Here is a 26,759-nt window from a genome sequence, read left to right on the forward strand (position 1 = left end):
CTTGTGGCTGCATTAATCTCCACCGTTATGTGGTCCCAAATCTTCCATTGTGCTGTGTGTGTCAGCTTCTTGTGTCCAATCACGTGCTGAGGGTAACCAGATGAGCCCTTGCTTCATATGTCCTTTTTGGTGCCCCTGTTGCCCTCTTTTGCCTGCCATTACTGTCAGCTGTACTTGAAGTGATGGCCATGGTACTATCTTGTGAAGTCCCCGGTTGTGTTCCAAATGATTCTGCTGATGGTGCATATGAGCCAGCTGCAGGTTGGCCTGCTGCAGAAGGGCCAGGTGTAGGTTGCCCTGCTGTAGAATGGTCAGGTGCAGGTTGGCCTGCTGTCGAAGGGCCAGCAGCCTCCTCATTTCCCACTGGCTGCATGTGCAGTGGCACATAGGAGGTGCTGGAGTCCATCTGTGTGCAATTATATTTGTTTTGTATTCTTATTTATTTTTGTACATTCCTGCCATGTTGTTTTTGTTTGGTATTTTTTATTTTTTGGTCATTGCATCACAGTGGCATTGACTGTGACATGTATAGAAATAAATTTGTTTACTTTACCAAAAATGTGTGGTTTCATGAGTACATGTCGAATACACATGTGTATTGCTAGTATTAATATTCAGTCATGTCCATTGTTAGCAGTTTTAAAGTGTGTGACAAGTACAGCATATGTGGGGGATTAGTACGGTTTCCTTGAAGCAGCAATGGTTTCAATTAAAGCACTGACAAGCGTCCTATTAGTGAGTAATTAGTAAAGGAGTCGATTCTATTGGGTTCAGGTGTTAATTAGGGATGCCAATCCCGGGGCATTTTTTCAATCCCGGGATCCGGGATTGAAAAATGCTCAATCCCGGGATTCCCGGGATCCCGGGATTGGCATCCTTCGTTTGCTGGCATGTGCCCTATACCCATCCCCACACCGGCCGACCCGCAGATTTACTTACATTGGCAGGCGGGCGGCCGGGAGTGGTGTGGGTTCTGAGGTGCACGGTGCCGTCGGGCTCGTGCACCTCCTCATATCATCCTTGCAGCCGGGAGGAAGGCGCGGGTGGGCTGGCGTCGGTAACGGGGCGGGCTGGCCGGCGCTGGAGAAGAGGTGGGGGCGGGCGGGCAGGAGGAGCGACACTGTGGGCGGTGTGCGTGGCCTGCACAGCGTGACCGTCACGCTGCGCAGGCCGCACGCAGGGGTCTGGAACAGTCGGGCAGCGTCTGAGCGAGTGTTCAGACGCTGCCCGGTATTAGACTGCGCATGCGCAGTCTAATACCGAAATCCCGGGATTGGATACTCCAATCCCGGGATTGAAATCCCGGACTTTTTAGGGCCAAATCCCGGGATCCCGCCGATCCCGATCCCGGGATTGGCCACCCTAGTGTTAATGCTTGTAGTCATTAGGCGTACGTTCGCCTACCGCATGAACGAGTGGTGTCCGCAAAGCAATAGTACACTTGTGGACACCGCACATTTCTTCCCTTTTTGATCGCGTGCATTCGGAGTGGTATCCGAATGTACGCCCCCCAACATAAGTGTACTCCCCCGTGTCCGCCCATGTTTCCGCCCCGTTTTGCCCACTTTGAAACTACGCCCATGTGTCATTCCGCATGACGCCCATAATACGCCCATATTTCCCGACTGATTGCGGGGAACAGTTTTGTACGGGATTTGGCCGAACAGGTACGGAGTCAAGGCGTGGCACATGCGCGTTGCGTTCTCCACGCATGCGCAGACGCCGTAAAGACGCGATCCGAAAGTATGCGGTAAAGTACGCGTCAATCAGAATAAGGGCCAAGGAGAGATAAACCATACCTCCCAACTTGTGTCCGGATGAAATAGGGACACTCGCGCGGCCTTGCCGCGCGAGCGCCCGAAAAGGGGGCGGGGCGTATGCAAATGAGGGCGTGGCTTATGCTAATTAGCCGCGACCTCATTTTCATACGAGAATAGACGCTGTGCGCATGCGCACAGCGTCTATTCTACTAGATTGGGGGGTCTCCCAACTGCCACCCCCCGCAGCGGGACAATGCCTGCCGCGGGTGGGACGTCGGGACAGGACCCGAAAATCGGGACTGTCCCGACGGAATCGTGACAGTTGGGAGGTATGGATAAACTTCCAGCCAATCAGCTCCTTACTGACTTTTTTCAAACACAGCCTGTAACATGACAGTTAGCAGGTGATTGGCTGGATGTTTATCTCTCCTTATCAACCTTGGATTTATCTCTTGTTAAAGCTTAATGCATCTGCCCCAATGATCCCTATCTTGACATTCATTTTCATTTAAGGTTTCTTGTGGCCACTTTTATGGAACCGCTTGTGAGTAGAACACAAGACACGAACAAGCCCTGAAATAGATCAGTGTCTGTTTGTTAATAAGTAGATCTTGCTAAGCAACAATGCTTTTACCAGGGTTGCCTACCCTACCAGAACGGCCGGTAGGCTCCTTAATTCCGCTGCACACCCCCCTCACCTCCCGCATCTCCTCGGCATTGGCCTTTAAATATTGCGAATCACTGCTTTTTGGGGGAGTGGGTGGGGCTAAATGACACAAATTGGGTCATTTTAGCCCTGCCCCCTACTCAGAGACCCGTGAATCGAGGTATTTGCAGTACTGTGGATGGGGCTTGATGACTTCTGTCCCCACTGTCGCACTGTTCCCAGGTACCCACCACCTATATTACCGGGCACCCTGCCTTCCTTCCTTTACCCACCTACTCATCCAGATCCTGGCTCCACCCTCCTACCTATGACTCCCTTCTAAAACTTGGTGCCCACCTCCTTCTGTCCTTGGCTATGCATACTGTCCCCGACTCCCCCCACACTTCTAATACCCAGCACCCTCTTTCCTTCTCTGTCTTCTCCAACCTACAGATCTGACTTCAGCTCCGCCTCCCACACAACTAGAAGACTATCAGCCATAAGGAACTGGCTGAGTGCAGCCACCGCCAGTCAGCTAATACAGAAGATTGCACAGCTAGTTACAAAGCATTTATTTAGCAATTTTTGAAAGGTAACTAGGGACTGTGAGTCACCTTACCTTTGAGCACTTCTGCTGCTCATCTGCCCCCACAGCAATATCACAGCAAGGGAGCATGAGTCACCTTACCTTTCATAGCAGCTCTTCTGCTGCTAATCTGCCCCAAGCAATGTTACAGCAAGGGACTGTGGAAGTGATTCTAGTTCATTCACATGGGGCTGAATTGGCCCTGTTCCGATGTTTTGGGGACTGCGCATGGTCTATTATGCGCATTTGCAGCCCCCTTTGCGAATGGCTTCAGCGACTTGCATAGTCACTGAGATGGTTGCAAACATCAGGCGGGCCGGGGCGGAAGTCGGTGGGAACGGGGCTCGCCCATGAGAATGCCCAGCATTTTATGGGCATCCCCATGAAAATGCTCAGTGTTCCCCTGGATACACGGATGGGCCAAAGCCTGCCGGGGCGAGCCGATGCCCGCTGTTTGCGAAGGCAGGATGAATCATTCGATGGTCGGCGACGATCAAATTATTTCTCCTGCAGTGGAGTCATGTGAGGGGATGTGTTTTTGTTACACATCCCCTCACATGTTACCGAGGGGAATCGACAGAGGGGGCAAGTATGTGGTCGTCTCAGGTGCTCGGTAAACTATGATTACCGAGCAAACCTGAATCAAGTCCTGTGAGTCATCTTACCTATCCTAGCTGTGCTTCTTCTACTTATCTGCACCCAGCAATATCACAGCAAGGGAGCGTGAGTCACCTTACCTTTCCTAGCTGTGCTTCTTCTACTTATCTGCACCCAGCAATATCACAGCAAGGGAGCGTGAGTCACCTTACCTTTCCTAGCTGTGCTTCTTCTACTTATCTGCACCCAGCAATATCACAGCAAGGCAGCGTGAGTCACCTTACCTTTCCTAGCTGTTCTTCTTCTGCTTATCTGCACCCAGCAATATCACAGCAAGGGAGCGTGAGTCACCTTACCTTTCCTAGCTGTTCTTCTACTTATCTGCACCCAGCAATATCACAGCAAGGGAGCGTGAGTCACCTTACCTATCCTAGCTGTGCTTCTGCTTATCTGCACCCAGCAATATCACAGCAAGGGAGCGTGAGTCACCTTACCTTTCCTAGCTGTTTTTCTTCTGCTTATCTGCACCCAGCAATATCACAGCAAGGGAGCGTGAGTCACCTTACCTATCCTAGCTGTGCTTCTGCTTATCTGCACCCAGCAATATCACAGCAAGGGAGCGTGCAGTGGTGTAGCTAGGTGCCAAGGCGCCCGGAGCAAGGGCATGTTTCGCGCCCCCCAATTTGTTGTAGGTAAGGCTCCTGCGCAGTGAAAAGTGGGCATGGCCCAACATTATACCACACACCGTAATGCCCATTGCACATTTTAGCAAACTTTGTAATACCAATTACACATAAAGCCACAGCCATAATGCCAATTACACATAAGGCCGCACATGATGCCCATGGCATACTATAGAACACACCGTAATGCCCGTCACATACTAACACACCGTAATGCCCATCGCATACTAACACACTGCAATGCCCATTGCATACTATTTAACAAACCGTAATGCCCATTACACATAAGTGCCACTTACCTACATGCTCGATGCCAGGGGCTTCATGCTCAATGCCAAGGGGGACGGAAATTGCTTGTTGCCAAGGGGGACTGAAATTGCTCGCAGGGAGGGTAAGTGTGAGTAATTGATAGTGGGGAGGGTGGGAGTTATAGTGCAGAGCAGGGTGGGTGTGATAGTGCAGAGCAGGGAGGGAGGGTGGGTGTGATAGTGCAGAGCAGGGAGGGTGGGGTGGGTGGGGTGGGTGTGATAGTGCAGAGCAGGGAGGGTGGGTAGGTGGGTGTGATCGTGCAGAGCAGGGAGGGTGGGTGTGATCGTGCAGTGCAGAGCAGGGAGGTTGTGATCGTGCAGAGCAGAGAGGGTGGGTCAGTGTGATCATGCAGAGCAGGGATGGTGGGTGGGACGTGATCGTGCAGAGCAGTGAGTAGTGTGGAGTCCCCTCAGCTGTCAGGCTACAGTGTGCGGTGGCACCCCCACCCCACCCAAAGCCGGCAAAGCAGCGTTGCAATCCGACTGCCCCCTCCCGGCTCCCTGCTGTGTTCGAAGAGAAGTGCAAGGTGCTGCTATTTAAAAGTCACATCTCTCGCTGGACCGCGCTAGCCAATAGGCGCTCGCGGTCCAGCAGCCACCAGTTGATTGGCTGCTGGACCGCAAGCGCCTATTGGCTAGCGCGGTCCAGCGGGAGATGTGACTTTTAAATACCAACACCGTGCACATCTCGCCGAACACGGCGGGGGAGCTTGCGGGGGAGCCGGGAGCTTGCGGGGGAGCCGGAGGGGGAGACTTGAGCGGGCGGGGGAGACGGACAGAATTGGCAGTACTTCAGCGGGCGAGATGGCGGTGCCCTCACTACTCCCTCTCTACGCCTCTGGGAGCGTGAGTCACCTTACCTTTTCTAGCTGCTCTTCTTCTACTTATCTGCACGCAGCAATATCACAGCAAGGGAGCGTGAGTCACCTTACCTTTCCTAGCTGTTCTTCTTCTACTTATCTGCACCCAGCAATATCACAGCAAGGGAGTGCGAGTCACCTTACCTTTCCTAGCTGCTCTTCTTCTGCTTATCTGCACCCAGCAATATCACAGCAAGGGAGCGCGAGTCACCTTACCTTTCCTAGCTGTTCTTCTTCTTATTAGCTGCACCCAGCAATATCACAGCAAGGGAGCGCGAGTCACCTTACCTTTCCTAGCTGCTCTTCTGCTTATCTGCACGCAGCAATATCACAGCAAGGGAGCGTGAGTCACCTTACCTTTTCTAGCTGCTCTTCTTCTACTTATCTGCACCCAGCAATATCACAGCAAGGGAGCGTGAGTCACCTTACCTTTCCTAGCTGCTCTTCTGCTTATCTGCACGCAGCAATATCACAGCAAGGGAGCGTGAGTCACCTTACCTTTCCTAGCTGCTCTTCTGCTTATCTGCACGCAGCAATATCACAGCAAGGGAGCGTGAGTCACCTTACCTTTCCTAGCTGTTCTTCTTCTACTTATCTGCACCCAGCAATAGCACAGCAAGGGAGTGCGAGTCACCTTACCTTTCCTAGCTGCTCTTCTTCTGCTTATCTGCACCCAGCAATATCACAGCAAGGGAGCGCGAGTCACCTTACCTTTCCTAGCTGTTCTTCTTCTTATTAGCTGCACCCAGCAATATCACAGCAAGGGAGCGCGAGTCACCTTACCTTTCCTAGCTGCTCTTCTGCTTATCTGCACGCAGCAATATCACAGCAAGGGAGCGTGAGTCACCTTACCTTTTCTAGCTGCTCTTCTTCTACTTATCTGCACCCAGCAATATCACAGCAAGGGAGCCTGAGTCACCTTACCTTTCCTAGCTGCTCTTCTGCTTATCTGCACGCAGCAATATCACAGCAAGGGAGCGTGAGTCACCTTACCTTTTCTAGCTGCTCTTCTTCTACTTATCTGCACCCAGCAATATCACAGCAAGGGAGCATGAGTCACCTTACCTTTCCTAGCTGTTCTTCCATACCCTCCAACTGTACCGAATCTGCCGGTACAGTACCGTTTTTTAACGGTCTGTACCGGCAAATTACAACTGTACCGAATGTACCGAATTTTTCCAGATTGCAGCGGTGAGACACTCTGCCATAATTTCCCTCCTAGTTCCCCGGGCTCAGCTCCGCTTTTGCAGCTTGGTGCGCCGGCTCTCTCCTCTCCCCCGTTCCCGAGGGTGCATTGCGGCCGGTCCCGTGCGCCATGACATCACGTGCCGGGACCGCGCACCCTGGGAAAGCCGGCAGTCTCTGCCCTCATTCTCCACATGCCCCTTGTGGGCGCGATAGGCTGAGTGGGGTGAATCAACTGCTGAGTGAGGGGTGCGGTGGCCAGGCGCTCAACAGACACACTGTGGGGGATCATCTCGCACGGCCACCGGCGATGCCATTGGAGGTCGGAGCCTGCTGCCACTCAGCTGCCAACACACACTGTAAGTTAAAGTGCAGCAAGTGTGGCTCTGGCTGTAACTAGTAAATACTTTTTGACGAGTGACCTGGCAGAGCACCATGCCCCACGGCCCAGCACCTGCTGCAGCTCATGTCACATGGTGGCTTGGTGGGCTGCTGGAATATTAAATAAGTATATTTAATATACTTATTTATTAAATATACTTATTTAATATGCCGTGGGGCATGGTGCTCAGCAACTTTACCATTGAAAGTATATGAAAGGAGGTTTTGCCACGCCCCCTTTCCCAGTGGCCACGCCCCCTTTCCTATTGTGTACCGAATTCTTCCCCTCAGATGTTGGAGGGTATGGTTCTTCTGCTTATCTTCACCCAGCAATATCACAGCAAGGGAGCGTGAGTCACCTTACCTTTCATAGTGACAGCTATTTATAGCATGCCTCTATTTTGCATTCTTCACAGCAAATTATTGACGTTATGCCTGCTTCTGTAAATTACTAGTAACTGTTGGAAACGTATTATTTAACATTTCCGTGCATGCAAAATGCAGAAACAGGATTTACAGTAACTTGGACAATAATTATCTATATACTATATACAGTCATTTTCATATTAGACTATATAAATCTATGCATTTTACATACCATGGCTTCTGTTGTTTGGGATTGTATATCCTTTTTAATTGTATTTTTGTATATTGTTGCATTTAGAAGAGGACCATAAAGACATACTTAACTTTATAAGCAATGCTATATATTGTAGACATTTTATCTATGAAGTTATGTCATAAATTTGTACAATTTACATTTTAATAAAAATATGGTCAGCGCTGTATGATCAGTATATACATCAAATTGTGCACTTCAGTTTTTGCTTCCCATAAAAGCATCCACCTTGACCAATTCCAGTATAACTGGAACACTGAAGACTACTTTGGGGGCTGAAGCACTAATGAGGACCCTAGTGGCTCCTGAATGAAACCAATGTCTGGTAATTGTGCCAGTTGGGTAATCACTTGCTAGAAATATTTAATATTTACATTTTATTTATTTATTATGATTAGTCTGCACTATGCTTACATTATCATTTATATAACATTGACATTTTGTACTATTATCCTTTTAAGGAACACAACCTACTGTATAGTATGAAACATCTTATGCTGACAGATTTGCACTGCTGATAAGCAGTATTGTGTGGCTAGAACTGAGCGTGCCAAATGCTCTGCAATATCGAACCAACGGACTGAAACAGATTGTTACCATAAAGGATAATGATATGGCAAGGTGCTGAGTGAGCACAGAATAATTGTATTTCTCATACTATAGTAGGAAATATTACTTTGGTTAATAGCCGGGTAGAGTATAATAAGAGTTTTATGAAGATAGTTCATGTGTCAGCTTTGTTAGCAAAGCAAAAAAAGCTCTGAAAAAAACTGATTTAGCCCATGTTGCGCTTCAGTCTGGGCTAATGTAAGGTGCAGAAAGATTTACCTTTGGCTGGGGTGTGTTCAAACTGGAATCTAAATTGCAGTGTAAAAATAAAGCTGTATAATATCTGTGAGCTACATGAAGAAGCAGACAGTATTTACCCTGCACAGAAACAATATAAATGCAATGGGCAGTATTCAATGCCTTTTTGCGAGCTGTGACAGTGATCAGTGCTGACTGCTCGCTGTCACAGCTCTCAGGTCAGTTTTCGATTGACCCTTCTGCACACGCCGTTTCCACCTCGCTGGGTTTTTACAGTAATGTGGAATCGGCGTGTGCAGCTGCCAAAACAGGGAGGCTCCTGGCTAAATGCAGCGGGCTCCCTACATTAGACGTGAACCTCGCCATTTGTGGGAGTCCTCGTCGTCCTCTGACAGCGAGCATTCCCCCGGAACATTGAATAGGGTGAGCGGGAGCCGGCGCTGGGGTTAAATGGTGAGGGTCGCTTGTTTTCGGCGTTCCTCGCCATTTAACTCCCTCACCGGTCACATTGTATATGACTTGCTTTTTAAGTGTGTATACTGGTTTTATGTTCCTGACTAGATATAATGGGAAATTTGAATGAATTGTAAATTGCAACTGCCCCCTACAATTAGGAGAACCTTTATGCTTTCCCACCATGGAATTCTTTTTGTTGCCTGTTTCACAAAGAAAATGCATATCCAGTGCTAACAACCATAGACTTACTATTGATGTGTTACACAGCTGCCTCAGGGAAATGCATAGTCTCCTCAAGACAAAAACACATCAGCAAATTTGCAAGACAATAATGTAACCATGAAAGAAACACAATGCTTGCATGAAAAAAAAAACTTACATTAAATTTAAAAATATGAGCAAATACAAAAATACAATACTACACAAACTGCATGAGAATGAATAGATATATTTAAATACAAAGGCTCTGGAATAACATATGTTAAATAGATGGTATTTTATCTATTTTTTAAATCAAAGATGCTTCACCATAATCTATATATTTCATAATGTTACTTACTGGTATAAAGGTAATATTAGAATTAATGTATCAAATGTCCCAATATATGAAAGAACAATGGTGCCATATTTGCTTCTCACCAATGGCGTAACTATAACAATATTTTAAAAGAGCCTCCACCCTAATCTTTTTTCCCATAGTAGTGCCCTTGCATATTTATGTGCCCGATAGTATTGCCACAGTTAATTTATGTCCTATAGTACTGCTCTTTTTCATTGTGCGCCCCATAAGAGTGCCCTTATTCACAATATGCCACATTGATGTGCTGCCAGAACACACAGACACACAGTGCTCCCAATTCACATCAAATGATGCCATATATTGCATACAGTACATGTCACATTGAAGTCTTCTCAATTCATAATGCCACATTGTAGTGCCTCCAGTTCATTTTAAGCCATACTGTAGTATCCATATTTTATTTTATACCCCACTATAAAATGCCGCCCTCCAGTGGCCGGCGCCCTAGGCAAATGCCTAGATTTGCCTAGTGGTGGCGCCGGCCCTGATTACAGAGACCCAGTTAAGATTATTCCACCTTACAAGGCCCTCCTTATCAAAATGAAACATCACCCTACTTGGGTGTTTGAAATGAAAAATCATGTATATTTAAAAAGCTCTTTAATATGTTATTCCTATCATAATATGTCTATAATATGTTACTCCTATCCTAACATATGTTACGCCTTTTGTCTCTATCCAATTTATGAGAATATTATATAGTGTTTTTTACACGGGAATGGAGGAGAAAGAAGATTCCCCATAAGTTACAAAGTATAACAATAAAGATATTGTAAATGGTGGACACAAATCAGAGAAGGACTGTGGCTGTACAATGCCCCTAGCACAGTGGTTCCCAAACTTTTTGAATCACAGCACCCTAAAGTATCAGAATTTTTTTCACGGCACCCTTAGGCCAAATGTTACTAATTTCAGGAAAAATATTAAAAAAGTTGTGATTTAAATGTTTTCCTTAGGTCCACTTATGTGGTGAGAAACATGATTAATTTCTGTTTACCCACATATTCTTAATTGGCGCACAGTTTGGGAACCACTGCCCTAGCAGAGCTGATCTCTATCCACACTCCCTCCCGTCCTCTTCGCTCCATCGCTGACCGCCGACTGACCTCTCACCTAATCACCTCCTCCCACTCCCGTGTCCAAGATTTCTCTCGCGCTGCCCCCCTGCACTGGAACAACCTCCCGCCACCCATCAGGCTATCTGATTCCCTTACCTCCTTCAAGCGCTCCCTCAAAACCCACTTTTTTCGACTAGCCTATCCCTCCTCCTAACCTCTTTTGATCCTCCTATCCTGCCTCCGTTCCCCTCCGTTCCTACTTATCCTATTGTATTTCGTTCGTCCACCCACCTATTTTTAGTATGTTAACTCTTATGAGCAGGGCCCTCCTTCCTCACGTACTCACCCTACCTCATTACCTCACCTGTGCTCCTGTCCTGTTCTTCCCTTCCTCTACTTCATCTTCAGTCTCCTTGACAATTTTGACACCTACTTCTGAACTGATGCTGATTTTAGTTCTACCAGCTATACCCCTATTTATATTGTATCTTTCAACACACCCTGTACGTTACCTTGTAATTTGTTTTTTTTGTTTGCTATGTACGGCGCTGCGGACACTTTGCGGCGCCTTATAAATAAACGTACTACTACTACTACTTAATGGTGGTGTGCATGGCCAAGAGGGATGTGGCTTCTTGGCACGCCCCTGTGTTTCAGTGTGTGTGGGGTGGCTGTGCAGAGCACCAGGAAGCACAGCTGCTTGGCCAGACCTTGTCTCCAGGCGCTGGGCAGCCAATTGGTTTGTGCTGCTTTGCCTGCCAATATCTCTGTGTGGCGAGACTTGCACATTGACCCTTCTAGCACTTGCCCAAAGTGCCAGATGGGCAATCCAGACCTGACCACAGTTTAAAGTGAGAATCTTCAACTCCTTTAATCTAGGTTCTATCTCTGATAATGTATGTATTAGCCCATCACTTGTGTGGATTTGAGCTCTGAGGTAAAGGAGCAATACCTTACTACTCATTATTGACTGAACTATTTAAATTAAGAGAATTTCCATCCATAGAGTAGTGCTAGCTCCGCTGTGTCTTTGTTTAAAGCTCAATATTCATTAACAGGTTCTGCACTCTAATGAAAGTGTTTCATGTCTCATGGCTCTCCAACTTTGGTGTGACTGCTAAATGAATTGACTTTGCTATAGCTTCTTATTTACTTAAATATCACAAGGGAAGAGACATTGTGGGCTGGTATTATGGTTCCTGTCTGCGGTTCACTGCTAATTCCAGCAAGGTCAGAAGAAGTCATGCTTCAGAGGAGCCAGACCCAGCTATCGACCGCAGTTGCCGCTTTTCACTTTGAAATGCCTTTGATCTGCTTAATTCTATGAAGATCGGTCTTCACAGTTGCATGCAAAAGGTTATCACTTAACCACAGAAAATCAAATTGCACTTGTACAGAACCTTGATTGTCACATACCATCAGCATAATACCCACGTCAAAATTGGATCAGATATTTGGAGACAGAAATAGATTGAGCTGCCAGTGTGATGTTTATTAATACTGGATGTTTTATGTTTCAGACTCCATTCTGCATAACTGGACACTATTCTGTCCATATAAGCAGGATTCCATGTGAATAGTACTGTCAGTATTCTGTACAACAGGGATGGAGAATCATCCAACTGTTGAACTACACATCCCAGCATGCCCTGTTTTTCTATTTGGCCATGGTAAAATTGTTGCCGGGCATACACAAAAATACATTTAAAAACTTTTTGAATTGACCGCATGGTTTTCATTCAGACAATTATCATGAAACCCCTAAGAAAATATCTTTTTTTTTTTCTCAGCCTTTATTTTATTAGTTTATAAAATAAATAAGATGCTTAGACCCCAAAGTCTTGTCCTGTCTTCCTAAAACTCCCTCCCCCATTTTCCCTTTTATGCATAATATTTTATAGGAATAGTACTTCGTTTTTTGCTCCAATGAGATACATTAAGTTAGGTAGAATTATATGCACTGTAATTTGTTACAATAATCTGTACATGTATCTCAACGTCAAATTGTACTTCTGTAATTGTACTTCTAAATTTTGCATTCATTTGTGAAAAATGAAATAAAAATGTTTCTAAAAAAAAATTGCTGCAGGGCATGCTGGAATGTGTAGTGCAACAACAGCTGGAGGGCCAATGGTTCCCCATCCCTACTGTACACAGAAGCTGCATCACTGATACACCAGGTGCTAATGGCTGAGATGGGTGCATGGTATGATGGTAGATTTTATTTGGCTGTTTACCAAATAATCTTTATCTGATTATTGTCTCCGTGATCTGCAATGCAGACAATGCAGCCGCATCCACTTAATTCTTTCTGTCAGACAAGATTGACCACTACAGAGCTAAATTTTCTATACATCCTCTGAAATGCAGTGACTTGCTGATACATCAATATTCTTCTTTGTCTCCAGAGACCGGGACGATAGACCAGGATATCCAGTCATATAACACTCCAGGCTTCAGTGGCTGCCTGTCCAGAGTCCAGTTCAACCTCATCGCCCCACTCAAGCTAGCCTTACGGTCCCGAAATAATTCCCAGGTGCAAGTAGTAGGAGAACTAGTGGAATCGAACTGTGGTGCATCACCGCTTACTATCCCTCAAATGGCATCTGACAATAATCCCTGGCATTTAAACTCAGGTAACTACAAGATTATTATTCATGTATAAAGAAAAAATATGTAGACATTTTAGCCCTGAAAACTATAATATAATAATAGCACTTTATATGTTTTTTTTTTTTAAATAGCTTTATAACTATTATTTAATTGTAATGTACTTGTTCCATTTTTAATTTGAATGTAATTATAATTTTTGTCAGTTTTGCTGTTTAACCATTTACCTGGCTAATATTTTTTCAAAAAAACTCTAAGAAATTGTCTGGATTTTTTAAGATTGAATGGTATGGGGCTACGTTTTGGCTTTCCCCCAGTAGTTGCTTATGTCTTTGGCCGCTGTGCTCTGGGTGCGACCAGGCTGACAGAACAGCAGTGATTGACAGCACAGCCATCTCTGTGAGGAGAGGGGATATGGAAGCAGAGGGACCGGAGGTCCGTCGTGGAGAACCAACTGCACACTGTCCTTCATTAAGATTGTGCCAGTGTGTATGGGCAATCCCTGCTGAGGAATGCCCATCGCTCTAGTGTGTACCCATCTCAAATGTTACCATGCTACATGTGTGCTGCTTACAATCATTCTATTTATTATTTATTTATTACCAGTTATTTATATGAAGCAGACAGAGAGCTTTACAAAAAATGTTTACCGTTCACATCAATCCCTGCGCCAGTGGAGCTTACAATCAAATGCATCATAACCTGAATTTGGCTTATAATTGTAAAATGAAAACACTTGCACTCCTAAGAAATAGGCTTTGGGGTTTGAATTATGGAACAGATAAAATGATGGGCATTTACACAAAGACACAACCAAAGCAGTGTGGCCATTGTAGGCTCTAAAAACTGTGGGCATAGGAAATTGTATTATCAATAGGAATTGTTAACATTTATTTTGTAATTGGGAAAGTATAATTTTGAGTAAAATTTGCACTACTTCAAAGCGTGAACAGTCAACCAGCACAACATCATGATAATCCCGTCATGATTTCCAGTCCCTAAATTTATGTGTTACGTAGAAAGCCATGTTGATTTTTCTAAGCATTATACAAAGTGCATAAATAAAAAAACATCAAAATTAGTAGAAATTGGTCTATGTGCAAATCGCCACAGAAGTGTGACTTTACTACCTGCAGTGTAACAAACACTTGCTTCTTGTATAACAAACACTTCCTGTATAACAAGTGGATGGCAATGATTTAACTTCCGCTATCCACATACAGCAAACAACTACAATTAGTTTTTGCAAACTTTCATTTTAGTGTCCCTTTTGGTATTACAGTTCTAAACTGCATATATATATATATATATATATATATATATATATATATGCATTGGAATCCGCACACAATTCAATGGTTCATCACGATAGTGCTCACTCCAAGGCACAAGTCCACAATATAGAATTTTTGAAAGGAGGGCACTCACCAATTCGCAGAAAATTTTTTCTTATTTATTCAATTCATTAAAATATTGAACCTTACATAGTCGTCAATGTTTCGGTCCGCATTTCAGACCTTCTTCAAGACTGACAGTATAGCAACAAGAGATCATACTCCAACAGAGACCTCTGTTGGAGTATGATCTCTTGTTGCTATACTGTCAATCTTGAAGAAGGTCTGAAATGCGGACCGAAACGTTGACGACTATGGCCCTTATTCTGATTGACGCGGACTTTACCGCATTCTTACGGATCGCGTCTTTTCGCCGTCTGCGCATGCGTGGAGAACGCAACGCGCATGTGCCACGCCTAGACTCCGTACCAGTTCGGCAAAATCCCGTCCAAAACTGTTGCCCGCAATCAGTCGGGAAATATGGGCGTATTATGGGCGTCATGCGGAATGGCACATGGGCGTAGTTTCAAAGTGGGCAAAACGGGGCGGAAACATGGGCGGACACGGGGGAGTACACTTATGTTGGGGGGCGTACATTCGGAAACCACTCCGAATGCACGCGATCAAAAAGGGCAGAAATGTGCGGTGTCCACAAGTGTACTATTGCTTTGCGTACACCACTCGTTCATGCGGTAGGCGAACGTACGCCTAATGACTACAACCATTAACACCTGAACCCAATAGAATCTACTCCTTTACTCATTACTCACTAATAGGACGCTTGTCAGTGCTTTAATTGAAACCATTGCACTTCAATTGCTGTAAGGGTTAATGTGTGCAATGCATGTGTTAGGCATGCTTGTAAGGATATATTGGAATCTAATTGATTCCAATTCCAAATAAGCAGTTTTTTATGAGGATAGGTAATTGAATAAGTGGGTCATGTGATGTATAGCAGAAGATACTTCATAGTGGGTTGTTTGGCGTAAATACTCCGCTTACGTGCGGTAGCACCGCTTGGCTCCCGTTCGGATGCGGTATTCCCGAGCATACACTGTAATACTCTGTAATACCGTGCCGAATCGGAGTGTTTCTCCCGCACACGCATGGTTTGTATGTCGTCCGTAAACACGCCCTGTTCTTAAAGAGTGAGTCCGTCCGAATGCGGAGGACACGTGGGCGTTTCTACGGACGATGGCCGCACGCGGCAAAACACCGTGGCGTGCGGACCGCACCGTAAGAATGCGGGAATATCCGCACCGATCAGAATAAGGGCCTATGTAAGGTTCAATATTTTAATGAATTGAATAAATAAGAAAAAAATTTCTGCGAATTGGTGAGTGCCCTCCTTTCAAAAATTCTCTCTCTCTCTCTCTATATATATATATATATATATATATATATATATATATATATATATATATATATATATATATATGTACAGTATGAGCAGTAATGAGCTTCTAAATTAATTGGGTAGAATTGTATCATTTGAAGTTTGTCAACAAATGAGATCTAAAAACTGTAAACAATATAGTTTTTTTTATTGAACAAAATATCCTCTTAAAATACAATACCAAATAACATGCCAAAAGTAATCATAAAATAGCAATCATAACATAATAAAATATATAATGTAAAAGCTAATTATTTTAAACTTTTTGATTGACTTTTTTTTTTGTGAGCTATTACTAGTAGATGTTGATTGGCTGAGAATGTTTGCCCAAAAATCATAACTTGCCTGGGATCCAAAGCACAGAAGGTTTTTTTCCTCTGTAATAGACATTGCTGCCAAACAATATATCCAGCTATTATAATCAGAGGAAGTCCCCAGCACTATTACAGTCATCAGCACTCATCCTTATTATAATTGCTAATATCCAGCATCATTATAACCAGCAGTTTCTTCCATTATATTAACAGCCACTATTATTTGAAATTGCAGTACTGTACACCCCATTATGCCAGGCATGCTAACTATACCCATTAGCTTCAGGGTCAGGGCTAGATAGTGTCTTACTCTTACTGCACGTGCTCCCAGGAGACAAGGAGGGGCTGTCAGCTGTCAGTAATAGCCGCCCGTCATGCTCCAGCACTTATGTAGATGAACCATCAGTTGCCCAAATCTGCTTATGTGCAATCTGCAGATAATCTGGGATAGTTGTATTTTCTGATGAATTTCGGCTAAAATGTGATTAATTCTAATGAAAATGTAGTACACGATTAAATATAGAGAGCAGCAGAAAAAAATAATAGACGTCCATGCGATCAGGTAGCTCGGTTGGGTCTCTGCGTCGTAACTCATCTGCTTATGAAGCATCAGCACACACAACATTATACATCGCATGTGCAGAGGATCACATCTGAAAAATGCTCAAAATTCAAGGTTATAACGTGATGTCATCTACAAATATCAGTGTACTCACTTCCATTGAGTGGTCAATGTGTTGCCCTGCGGTGTATTTATTAGCTCCTGATAATAAATAATTCCGCTATATAACACTTGGAATGACATGCTATCCAGAGCAGTTATTTCCTTATGAAGCAAAAAATAAGAATGTTCCTTTATAGTCTATTGGCAGCCACAATCGTGGTGTTTCCTGCTTGGTACTCTGCCAACACAGTCATTTTTCTTTGTTAATTAGACACAGTAAATTAGCTTAGACTGATTATATTTACATATTCTGTGGTTGACTGGGCTGTAAGAACTGTCTTGGAATGACTTTCTCCTCCAAGCAGATTTATGCAAACACTTTCCAGGCTCGCACGGAACAGTGGAACAATTTCGGAAATGATCGTCAAACAGGAGGTTATGCTGATCCACACGCAACGCTGCAAAGATCGTTGTGTTGCATATGGATTAACCCCTTAAGTGGTGGGTTTTGCTGGGGCAGGACATACCTACCAGGGCAGGTTTGTCCTGCCCCAGCAAAACCCACCACAGGAAGTTGGAAGCCCCGCCTCCCTCACCTCTGCTCCGGCGTTAGTACGCCGGAGCTTCCCTGCTGCCACTGTCCCCGCTGCCTTAGCCGGCCGCCTGTCACATTCAGCAGTGACGTCGGCAGCAGGCTGGGGGATGTCAGGGGAGCTCAGGCGTAATGATCGCTGCAGCAAAGGTGATGGGGGGACTGCATGGTTGTGACGGGGGTGGGCTCTAGAGGTGCTGCGCCAGTGGTGCACACCTGGACACCACTGGCGCGCACCTATTGTATATTAGTGGTATGCCAGGACATTTTCCGGGACAGCCCGCTGCGGCAGCGCAGCTGAGCCCGGAAAATTTCTGAGCATACCACTCAAGGGGTTAATGCTGCTCGCACGCCAAATTCACTCAGATGCCTTAGCTTTGCATGCGCCCTGTACGAGGACAGGGCGGGCAGCTGACATCCGATGATTCCTCGCTGCCTCATTATCATGGGAACACCCAGCACCCATGAAACGCTGGGCCCTCCCATCCACGCCCACCCCCTGCCCACACTGGTGGGTGCGAATGGGATGGCAAACTTGTAGTTTGCCATGCCCATTCGCACCCAGCGCATGCACAACAAAAGGCAAACATAGCTTTCCTGTGAGGAACTCGCGGCAGAGCGAACAAATTAGAATAAGGTCGTAGGTCTATGCCACCTTTCTAAACAATGATAATTCAATGGCAGTATGATTTCTTGTAATTGTAATCTTAGGAAATGGAGAAGTCATGAATTTACAATGGATCTGATATATTTTTTCTTCCATTACTGTATCACGAAGCAGACCCAACATCTCCATCAAAAGTTCTCATTGTTATAAAAGCCTGTGCACCCGAAAACATAAGAAAAGTAATATGGAATCAATGGTCAGGGAAAATGTCATTAACCCCTTCCTGACAGAGCCAGTTTTTGCGTTCCTGACAGAGCCCTTTTTTTCAAATCTGACATGTATCACTTAAGTGGGGATAACTTTTTTTTGCTTTTACTTATCCCAGTGATTTTGAGATTGTTTTTTCGTGACACATTGTACTTCAAGTTAGTGGTAAATTTTCGTCGATACAGTCTGTGTTTTTTTGTGAAAAATACCAAAATGTCAGAAAAAAATGGAAAATTTTGCGATTTGCAAAATGTTAAATTTTCTGCTTGTGAGACAAATAATCTTACCACTCAAAATAGTTAATAACTAACATAGACCATATGTATACTTTATGTTGCCATCATTATTTCAACCTCATTTTCATTTTTTTGGACACTAGGAGGCTTAAAATATGAATAGCAAATTCTCAAATTTTCAAGAAAATTTCAAACACTGATTTTTTTAGGGACCAGTTCAGTTCTGATGTGACTTTGAGGGACTTGTATGTGAGACACCCCCATAAATGATGCCATTTCAAAAACTGCACCCCTCACAGTATTCAAAACAGCATTTTGGAAGTTTGTTAACCCTTTAGGTGTTTCACAGGAATTAAAACAAAGTGTAGGTGAAATTTCAAAATTTCATTTTTTTGCAGATTTTCAATTTTAATACATTTTTCTAAGGAACACAGCAGATTTTACTAGAGAAATGTGACTAAAAATTGATTCCCCCAATTCTTTTGTTTTCATAAATATCCTATATGTGGCCCTAGTGTGCACGTTGACCAAACCACAGGCTTCATAATAGAAGGAGCACCTACTTGATTTTGGAGCCTCCTTTTTATGAGATAATTTTTTAGGCACCATGTAGGTTTCTAGGCACCATAAGATGCTAAAAGTTAGGAACCCCCCCACAAGTGACCCCATTTTGCAAACTACACCCTTCAGGGAATTCATCTAGGGGTATAGTGTACATTTCAAACCCCCAGGGGTTTCACCAATTGTGGTACAACTGGGCTGTGAAAATGAAAAAAAATTATTTTTCATTTTCACAGCTCAGTTGTATCAAAATTGGTGAAACCCCTGGGGGTTTGAAATGTACACTATACCCCTAGATGAATTCCCTGAAGGGTGTAGTTTGCAAAATGGGGTCACTTGTGGGGGGGTTCCACTGTATGGGTGTTTCGGGGGTCATTCAACCAGAATCTGTGCTGCAAAATCCAAATATCACTCCTTCCCTTCTGAGTCCTGCCATGCACCCAACTGGTATTTTTTGGTCACATGTGAGGCATTGCCGTACTCGGGAGAAATTGGGGCACAGATTTTGGGGTGCTTTGTCTCCTTCATTCCTTGTGAAAATGAAAAATTTTGAGCCAGAACTGCATTTTTGTGTAAAAAAATGTAATTTTTTACACAAAAATGCAGATCTGGCTCAAAATTTTTCATTTTCACAAGGAATGAAGGAGACAAAGCACCCCAAAATCTGTGCCCCAATTTCTCCCGAGTACGGCAATGCCTCACATGTGACCAAAAAATACCAGTTGGGTGCATGGCAGGACTCAGAAGGGAAGGAGTGATATTTGGTGGTGGAATGAATGGTGGGTGCTATGTCGCATTAGCAAGACCCCCGAAGCACCAATACAGTGGAACCCCCCCACATGTGACCCCATTTTGGTCACCAGCTTTGGGAGGGGGGCTGGCGCTGCGGCTGGTGGGGGGTTGGGAGGGGTGCTGGCGCTGCGGCAGCCGGGTGGGTGGGAGGGGGGGCTGCCGGGTGGGATGGGGGGGGCTGGCGATCGGTGGTGATCGGTGCTGTACTTAACAGCACCGATCACCACCGATCACTGTGTTACCGAGCGGCTTAGCCGCCGGTAACACAGAAAACGCTGCAATTGGCTGTTCACATTTGAACAGCCAATCGCAGCGATCGCCGCGAGGGGGGATGTCTGCTGTCAGGGACAGCAGACATCTCCAAACTGTCACCGCGTCTATAGACGCGGTGACAGTTTAAAACCATGACGTATATATACGTCTTCGGTCGGGAAGTACCTCCCGACCATGACGTATATATACGTCATATGTCGGGAATATCTTTCTATATATATATATATATATATATATATATATATACACACACACACACACACACACACACATATATATATATATATATATATATGTGTATATATATATATATATATACATATATATACACACACACATATATATATATATATATATGTGTGTGTGTGTATATATATATATATATATATATTTATTCAGTACATATATTTTTAATTTTACTAATATTTAACTTTTTTTGCAGCTTGATGCTGCTGCTGCTGCTGCGGGGGGGAGGGGGGAGGAGGGCAGCGCTGCGTGCGCTCCTGACACTGCCGGGGGAGCCGGGGGAGCTGCTGCCGGGTGAGTGCCCGGCGGGTGCGAGGGGAGGGCTGCACATCGGTGGTGATCGGTGCTGTACTTGACAGCACCGATCACCACCGATCCCTGTGTTACCGAGCGGCTTAGCCGCCGGTAACACAGGAAACGCTGTGAATGGCTGTTCAGATTTGAACAGCCAATCACAGCGATCGCCGACCGGGGGGGGCACCCCTGCCCCCCCTGGGCGGCGAGGGGGGATGTCTGCTGTCAGGGACAGCAGACATCACCTAACTGTCACTGCATCTATAGACGCAGTGACAGTTTAAAGCCATGACGTACATGTACGTCAAATGTCGGGAAGTACTTCCCGACCATGACGTACATGTACGTCAAATGTCGGGAAGGGGTTAATGTATTCTGTACAGATAAGCTATTTATTATAAGGGAAAGCAAAATATTTATAATTTGAGTATTTCACACAATATTGTAAAAATGTACAGTAATAATTGGTAATAGTGGCCCATTCCTAGTAGCAGAGTTGACTCCTAACATCAGATCCAACCTCGCATGACCTCTAGAGCAGAATTAGCTGTTGTCATAGTCACTTTATGATTGTGGCAATATTTCCAATTTTGATGACTATCCATAAAAAGCAACAATACAACCAACTCATAATGCTCGTTACTTACTAATTTTGTATTCTGCAGAACCTTTAACCGTCAGTGCTGCATGCAAATTGAAACAAACAAAAAAATTATATTATTGTCATGTATATATACTTCACTAATATGTAGTGTGGTATAGGGGTCCGACAGTCAGGTACGCTCGCCACCTATTCTATTCTCCCTCTATGGGGGTCGTGGACCCCCACGAGGGAAATTAGCCGACGGCTGTCGGGAAGCCGGCTGTCTGTGTTTTGACAGTCGGGATCCCAACGTCGGGTGAATGCCTGTCTGGATCCCAACTGTCGGGACCCCATCCAGCACCCATGTAGAAGGGCATAGCCCATTCCCACACCTAATAGGTGTGGGAATGCATCTACTATGGGGCCCATAGCTGAAGGAGGCCACCTTCCTTGTCACAGTTGCATGTCCCGGACCCCCAGAGTAACAAAAGCTTGGTTGGGACATGAAGCCACACCTCCCATGAAGCTATGCCCCCTTTTTTACTGCACAGACTAATCATCATCGCATTAGGTGTCATTAAGGTAAGTGATGCTTCTGCTTTAATGTGGCACAATATGAAGTATGGCATAAAATGAAATGGGTGCACAATATGTGGCATAATATGAACTGAGGTCCCTGTATGCCATACTGTGAATTGGGAATACTGTGTGCACTCCCCTGTATATCATCTCTACTAAATAAATGGGTTATTCAAAATGAAATTACCATTATGGGTATAAATATAATTGTCTGTAATATTTTGGCTGATTAAATGAGGGCAGTTATTCATCCACCCTTAGCCCATGGCCTGGCTATAAACCCAAACCTCCCAAAAGTTGGTGGCTGTAATCATACATTTCAGTTCAGTCATGCATTTTATTTTATGCCAATGCAAAGGTTGCATATACAGTATATATATAAATATACAGTATATCCTAATGACTGGATAGCGCAAAAAAGGGCTATACAGTCATTAAGATATACTGTATATTTTTTACCGATATCTGCGATACTATACTGAATTTGCCAATATTTTCTGTGAGGACCAATTGATAGGTTAATGAAAGTCAAGCTTTTCTAGTTGATTTATGTCTGTTTAATCGCAAGTTGGCCAAAACAGTGCTGGTTTTGATCTTCCCACGGTTAAGAATTCTGTTTGTATTCCTGAATTTCAGGGTTTAGATAAAAAAAAATGGTATGATTATTCAAAAAATCCAAAATTAAGATTCAGAGGCAGATTTATTAAGCTCGGTAAAGTGATAAAGTGTCTGTTTTTTATCACCAGCCAATCAGCTCGTAACTGTGAAGTCACAGGCTTGGTTTGAATAATGACAGGTAGGAGCTGATTGACCGGATCCTCAAAATATCTGCTAAAAATGCCAGTGTCGCTCACAGCGGCAGTTCTTTTTTTTGTGCAATATTTAACTAAACCTTAATTAATTGACTTATTGGCTGCATTTGTATTTTTTTATACTCTACGAACAGTTACTGTGAGCGATGCTGCCATTTTTTGCGTATATTTTGAGGCTCTCTCACAGCAACACTAGCACTCAAAGGGTTAAGGGCCAAGTTTGAGAATCACTGAGTTAGTTTATACAAACAATCACATGGATCATCAGAGAACATTAGTCTGGTTTTATTTTTAGCAAAACACAAATAGAAGTCAAAACACAATTAGAAGTGAAGTGTGAGGTTCAGTGGTAAACTGTTGTCAACTACATTATACAGTGATTAGTGCCAAAACACTAGGAATTCACCCGGAATATAACTAGGAACTATAACAGATCAGTTATAAGAATTACCATTAGCTTCTCCATTTTCCAGGAAATTGAACAATCTGAGGTTTATTTTACCCATCATTGATTCGTAATAGTCCTAGGAAAGACTGCTGGGATAGCATGTATAGGTCAAATATCTCCTGTTTTGTAGTCTATGCAAATTGAAAATACATTTAACTACTGGACCAGTGAGGAAATAATAGAAGAAGAAATGGTTTTACATATCCATTCACAAGAAAATATGGTACTTGTTTCCTAGCACGGCGCCTGCGATCAAGATTGTATCCATCAAGTGCTAAAAAATCGTGTCGATCGCATTGCATGCAACCAAATTGCATGCGATGCGATCAACGCGATTTTTAAATTGGAATCAATGTGAAATGGTCCGAGCCCGAAGCGTGGCGAGCGCACACGCATTACTTCACAGGTATTACGCGTCCCCTCGCGGGGCCCGCTGCGCTCGCCACGCTTCGGGCTCGCCACACTATATGAGATCAACTCCACGCCGACGTGGATAGTGGGGGTATGAAAAGGTCGGAGGACGCGTACCGCCGCTCCTCGCGGGCTCGCTGCGCTCGCCACGCTATCTATCGCGTTCATCGTGGGGTGGCGTTAACAATGGGGGGGGGGCATTTGCCATGTCAAAATACCCATAAGGGTGGGTATACAATGAAAAATTGGGTCCATTGGCCCATTTAACATTGTTCCCTATGTTAAATCGCGTCCATCGCATCGGTTGCAATGCATGCCTTAACTTAAGGCATGCGATGGACGCGATTTTTTAATTGTCGGGGAAAAGGCTAAAAATAGCCCTGAAATCGCGTCGGACGTGTTCATCGCATACCTTAAGTTAAGGTATGCGATCACATACGACGGGTGCCGTGCTAGGAAACAAGTACCGAAAATACTATCCCACAGATCTATTGTCAATGCTGTGTTGTTTTTGAATACAGAGCATAAACAAGAGAACCCAGGGAGGGGGCACGTGAAATGTGGCAGAAAAGTTCCTCCAAATATCCTTTCTTTCCTTCCAAACAAAGAGAACCAATGACGCGATATGTGCTGAATCGCGTCATTTCAGCCCCATCACTCGCTATACAGTGCCTATTTGTAAAGTGCTGTAATGCAGGGGCAGAGTCACAATACCATAATCTAGTTGCCACATCCCTATCTTCCTACCAACCATGCCCCCGATCCCCCTGTCTACCCACCGGCCACATCCCCACTGCACCAGCCAGGCTTTCCCCTCCTGCAGAAGGTGAACACAAAATCGGCAAGTCCCCCTTTTATTACCCACCTCATAGCAGTATTCGCTGCCCACCTCACAGCAGTTTCCCTTTACTGCCCACCTCACAGCAATCCCCCTTTCACTGCACAAATTACAGCAGTACCCCCTTCATTGCCCACCATACAGCCGTCCCCCCTACCCTGTTCACCTTCCTGCAGTCCCCCTTTCACTACCCATCTCAGAGCAGTCTCTCCTTCCCTGCTCCCCTTACTGCTGTCCCCCCTTCTCTGCTCTGCTATTCACTGCCCACCTTACAGCAGTCCCCCTTTTACTGCCCACCTTACAGCAGTCCCCCTTTTACTGCCCACCACACAGTAGCCCCCCCTTTCCCTACTCAAGTCACAGCAGTCCCCCTTTAAATGCCCACCACACAGTAATCCCCCCCGCTTCAAAATCTATCCTGACAGTTAGACCACTTTATCAAAATTATTACATATATGATATGGTATTTTTTATGTATTGAATTTGTGTTTTTTTATTAAAACTTATTTGCTATCCCATGGTGATTATTCCTCCTCAAATTAGCGCTGTGCCATCATTCTTTTTTCTTTTATGAAGGGGTCATACATGATTTTTTTACATGACCCTGACAATGTTGGGATTTTATTTACTTATAGCGAATGTATTTTTAGAACTATTGAATGGAAAATATAGCTAGATTTTAGGGTCATTCTGTATAACTCATATGAATGACTTGTTAATGGAAATGGATGTATCTAAATGCACATTCTTACTAAGAACAAACTTCATTGATCCTGGAAGAACATAGAAAAGCTTTCAGTTACATGTCTAGCACTGTCTGAAAGCTTTAGCAGTGGTAGGAGATAATCAGCATATAATTAATAGATGTCCGTTCCTAAGCAGGGAGGCTATGCCAGTCTCCGATGAAGTAGAGCCCAAAGTACACATTGATTGCAGTTGCACTAATCTGGAAATTAAATAGAGGCCTCAGAGGGATAAAGAGGGAATTTGATTAGAGTTTATTGATAGCAAATGTTATATAATAAGATTTATTTAAGTGGTGTTTCATGAAACAATATTTTGTTGCTGTGCTTTGTGGAATGATTAGTTTTGTATTGCGTAGATTTGATTGGAATAACTTTATCAGCCACACTCCCTGATTACTAGCATTTGCCAATTTCATTTATAGTAATTAGTATATTTTAAATGCATATTTGGCAGTTTTATTTGAAGCAGTTGGTAATCTCTATCATACCTCTTTTACACCAAAATCCCTGGTCGAACCCTGGTCTTCGAATATGGGAGATTCCAGGGTCGGACCCAGCTCCATAACCCATTTACCCAGGTCTGCGCTGTTTACACTGAGCCTGGTTCAGTCCTTCTTTTCCCTATGGATGCCAGGGGCTGCCAGGGGTTCCATGCTTGTTGCAAGGGGGGATTACAGTACATGCTTGTTACCATAGGGGGTTACATGCTTGTTACCATAGGGGGTTACATGCTCGTAGCCAGTGGGATTACATGTTCCTTGCCCAGGGGGAGTTAAATTTCCTGACCACCTGCCCATCACTGGTGTGGGAGGTACATCACTCACCCTCCTTTAAGCCCTGTTACTTCTTGTCAGCGCTGGCCGCTACTGCCTGTCAACAGAGAGTCTCTGCATTGCCTTCTGCTCTTTCTCTCCCCCTGGTAACCTGGAGCACTGGTGCTGGGGGCTCAGGTGCCACTGCCTCTCTCACTGGCAGGATTCAGCCCCATCGCCCCCTCTCCCTGCACCGCCCAGCCACACGCCTGTCATTGCCAGCACCCCCCCCCCAGATTGGTCAGCAGTTACTGGGCTGCAGCCCCTCTAACTGCCCCTTCCTGCGATGCTCGGGCTCCCCCAGCTACTCGGATGTCCTAACCCGGCTTGGGACCATTTACTGGTCCTGGGCAGGATCTGGGTCGGATTACTGTGCAAATGGACCTGAATTGGCCTCTTTTACACCGCCGCTGACCCAGGTCCCCAAGGCAAAAACCCGGATTATTTCGGCGGTGTAAAAGGGGTATCAGTTACTTTGGTAGTAGAACAATCCATTTAACTTCCTTGATCCTTGTTCTTGTGTCTGAAACAAAAACACAAATGTTTTACTGATGCCCAGAGCTGGTTCAACCATAAGGCAGGATGTGTAGAATGCCAGACTGATGAGGGCATTGCTTCCCATGCATCTGTGCAGCAAGAGCTGCCTAAGAGAGAGAGCCGGAGGCACGCACTCACCGACAGCAGCCACAGCAGCAACCCCGGCCGGGAAACAGAGGCCGAGTCGCGGTGCCACGAGAGGATGGCGTGTAGCCACACAGGAGCGGGGAGGAGGTCCGTCAGCGCGCAGAGAGGAAAGGTGCGCCTTGTGGCCCCCAGCG

At 44.9% G+C, this 26,759-nt stretch overlaps 1 protein-coding gene across 1 annotated transcript in view; it reads left to right on the forward strand.

The window, feature by feature from the left end:
• CNTNAP2 (contactin associated protein 2) overlaps window positions 1-26,759 on the forward strand; it is a 1,678,538-nt gene that overhangs the window by 1,639,304 nt on the left and 12,475 nt on the right. Inside the window, exon 22 of the mRNA XM_083188543.1 lies at window positions 12,935-13,162. Coding sequence (XP_083044669.1) covers window positions 12,935-13,162 — 228 coding nt within the window. The remainder of the gene's footprint in view (window positions 1-12,934; window positions 13,163-26,759) is intronic.

This window comes from Crinia signifera, chromosome 5, assembly GCF_055691185.1.
Source record: "Crinia signifera chromosome 5, ASM5569118v1, whole genome shotgun sequence".
In the NCBI taxonomy this organism is placed as follows: Eukaryota; Metazoa; Chordata; class Amphibia; order Anura; family Myobatrachidae; genus Crinia; species Crinia signifera.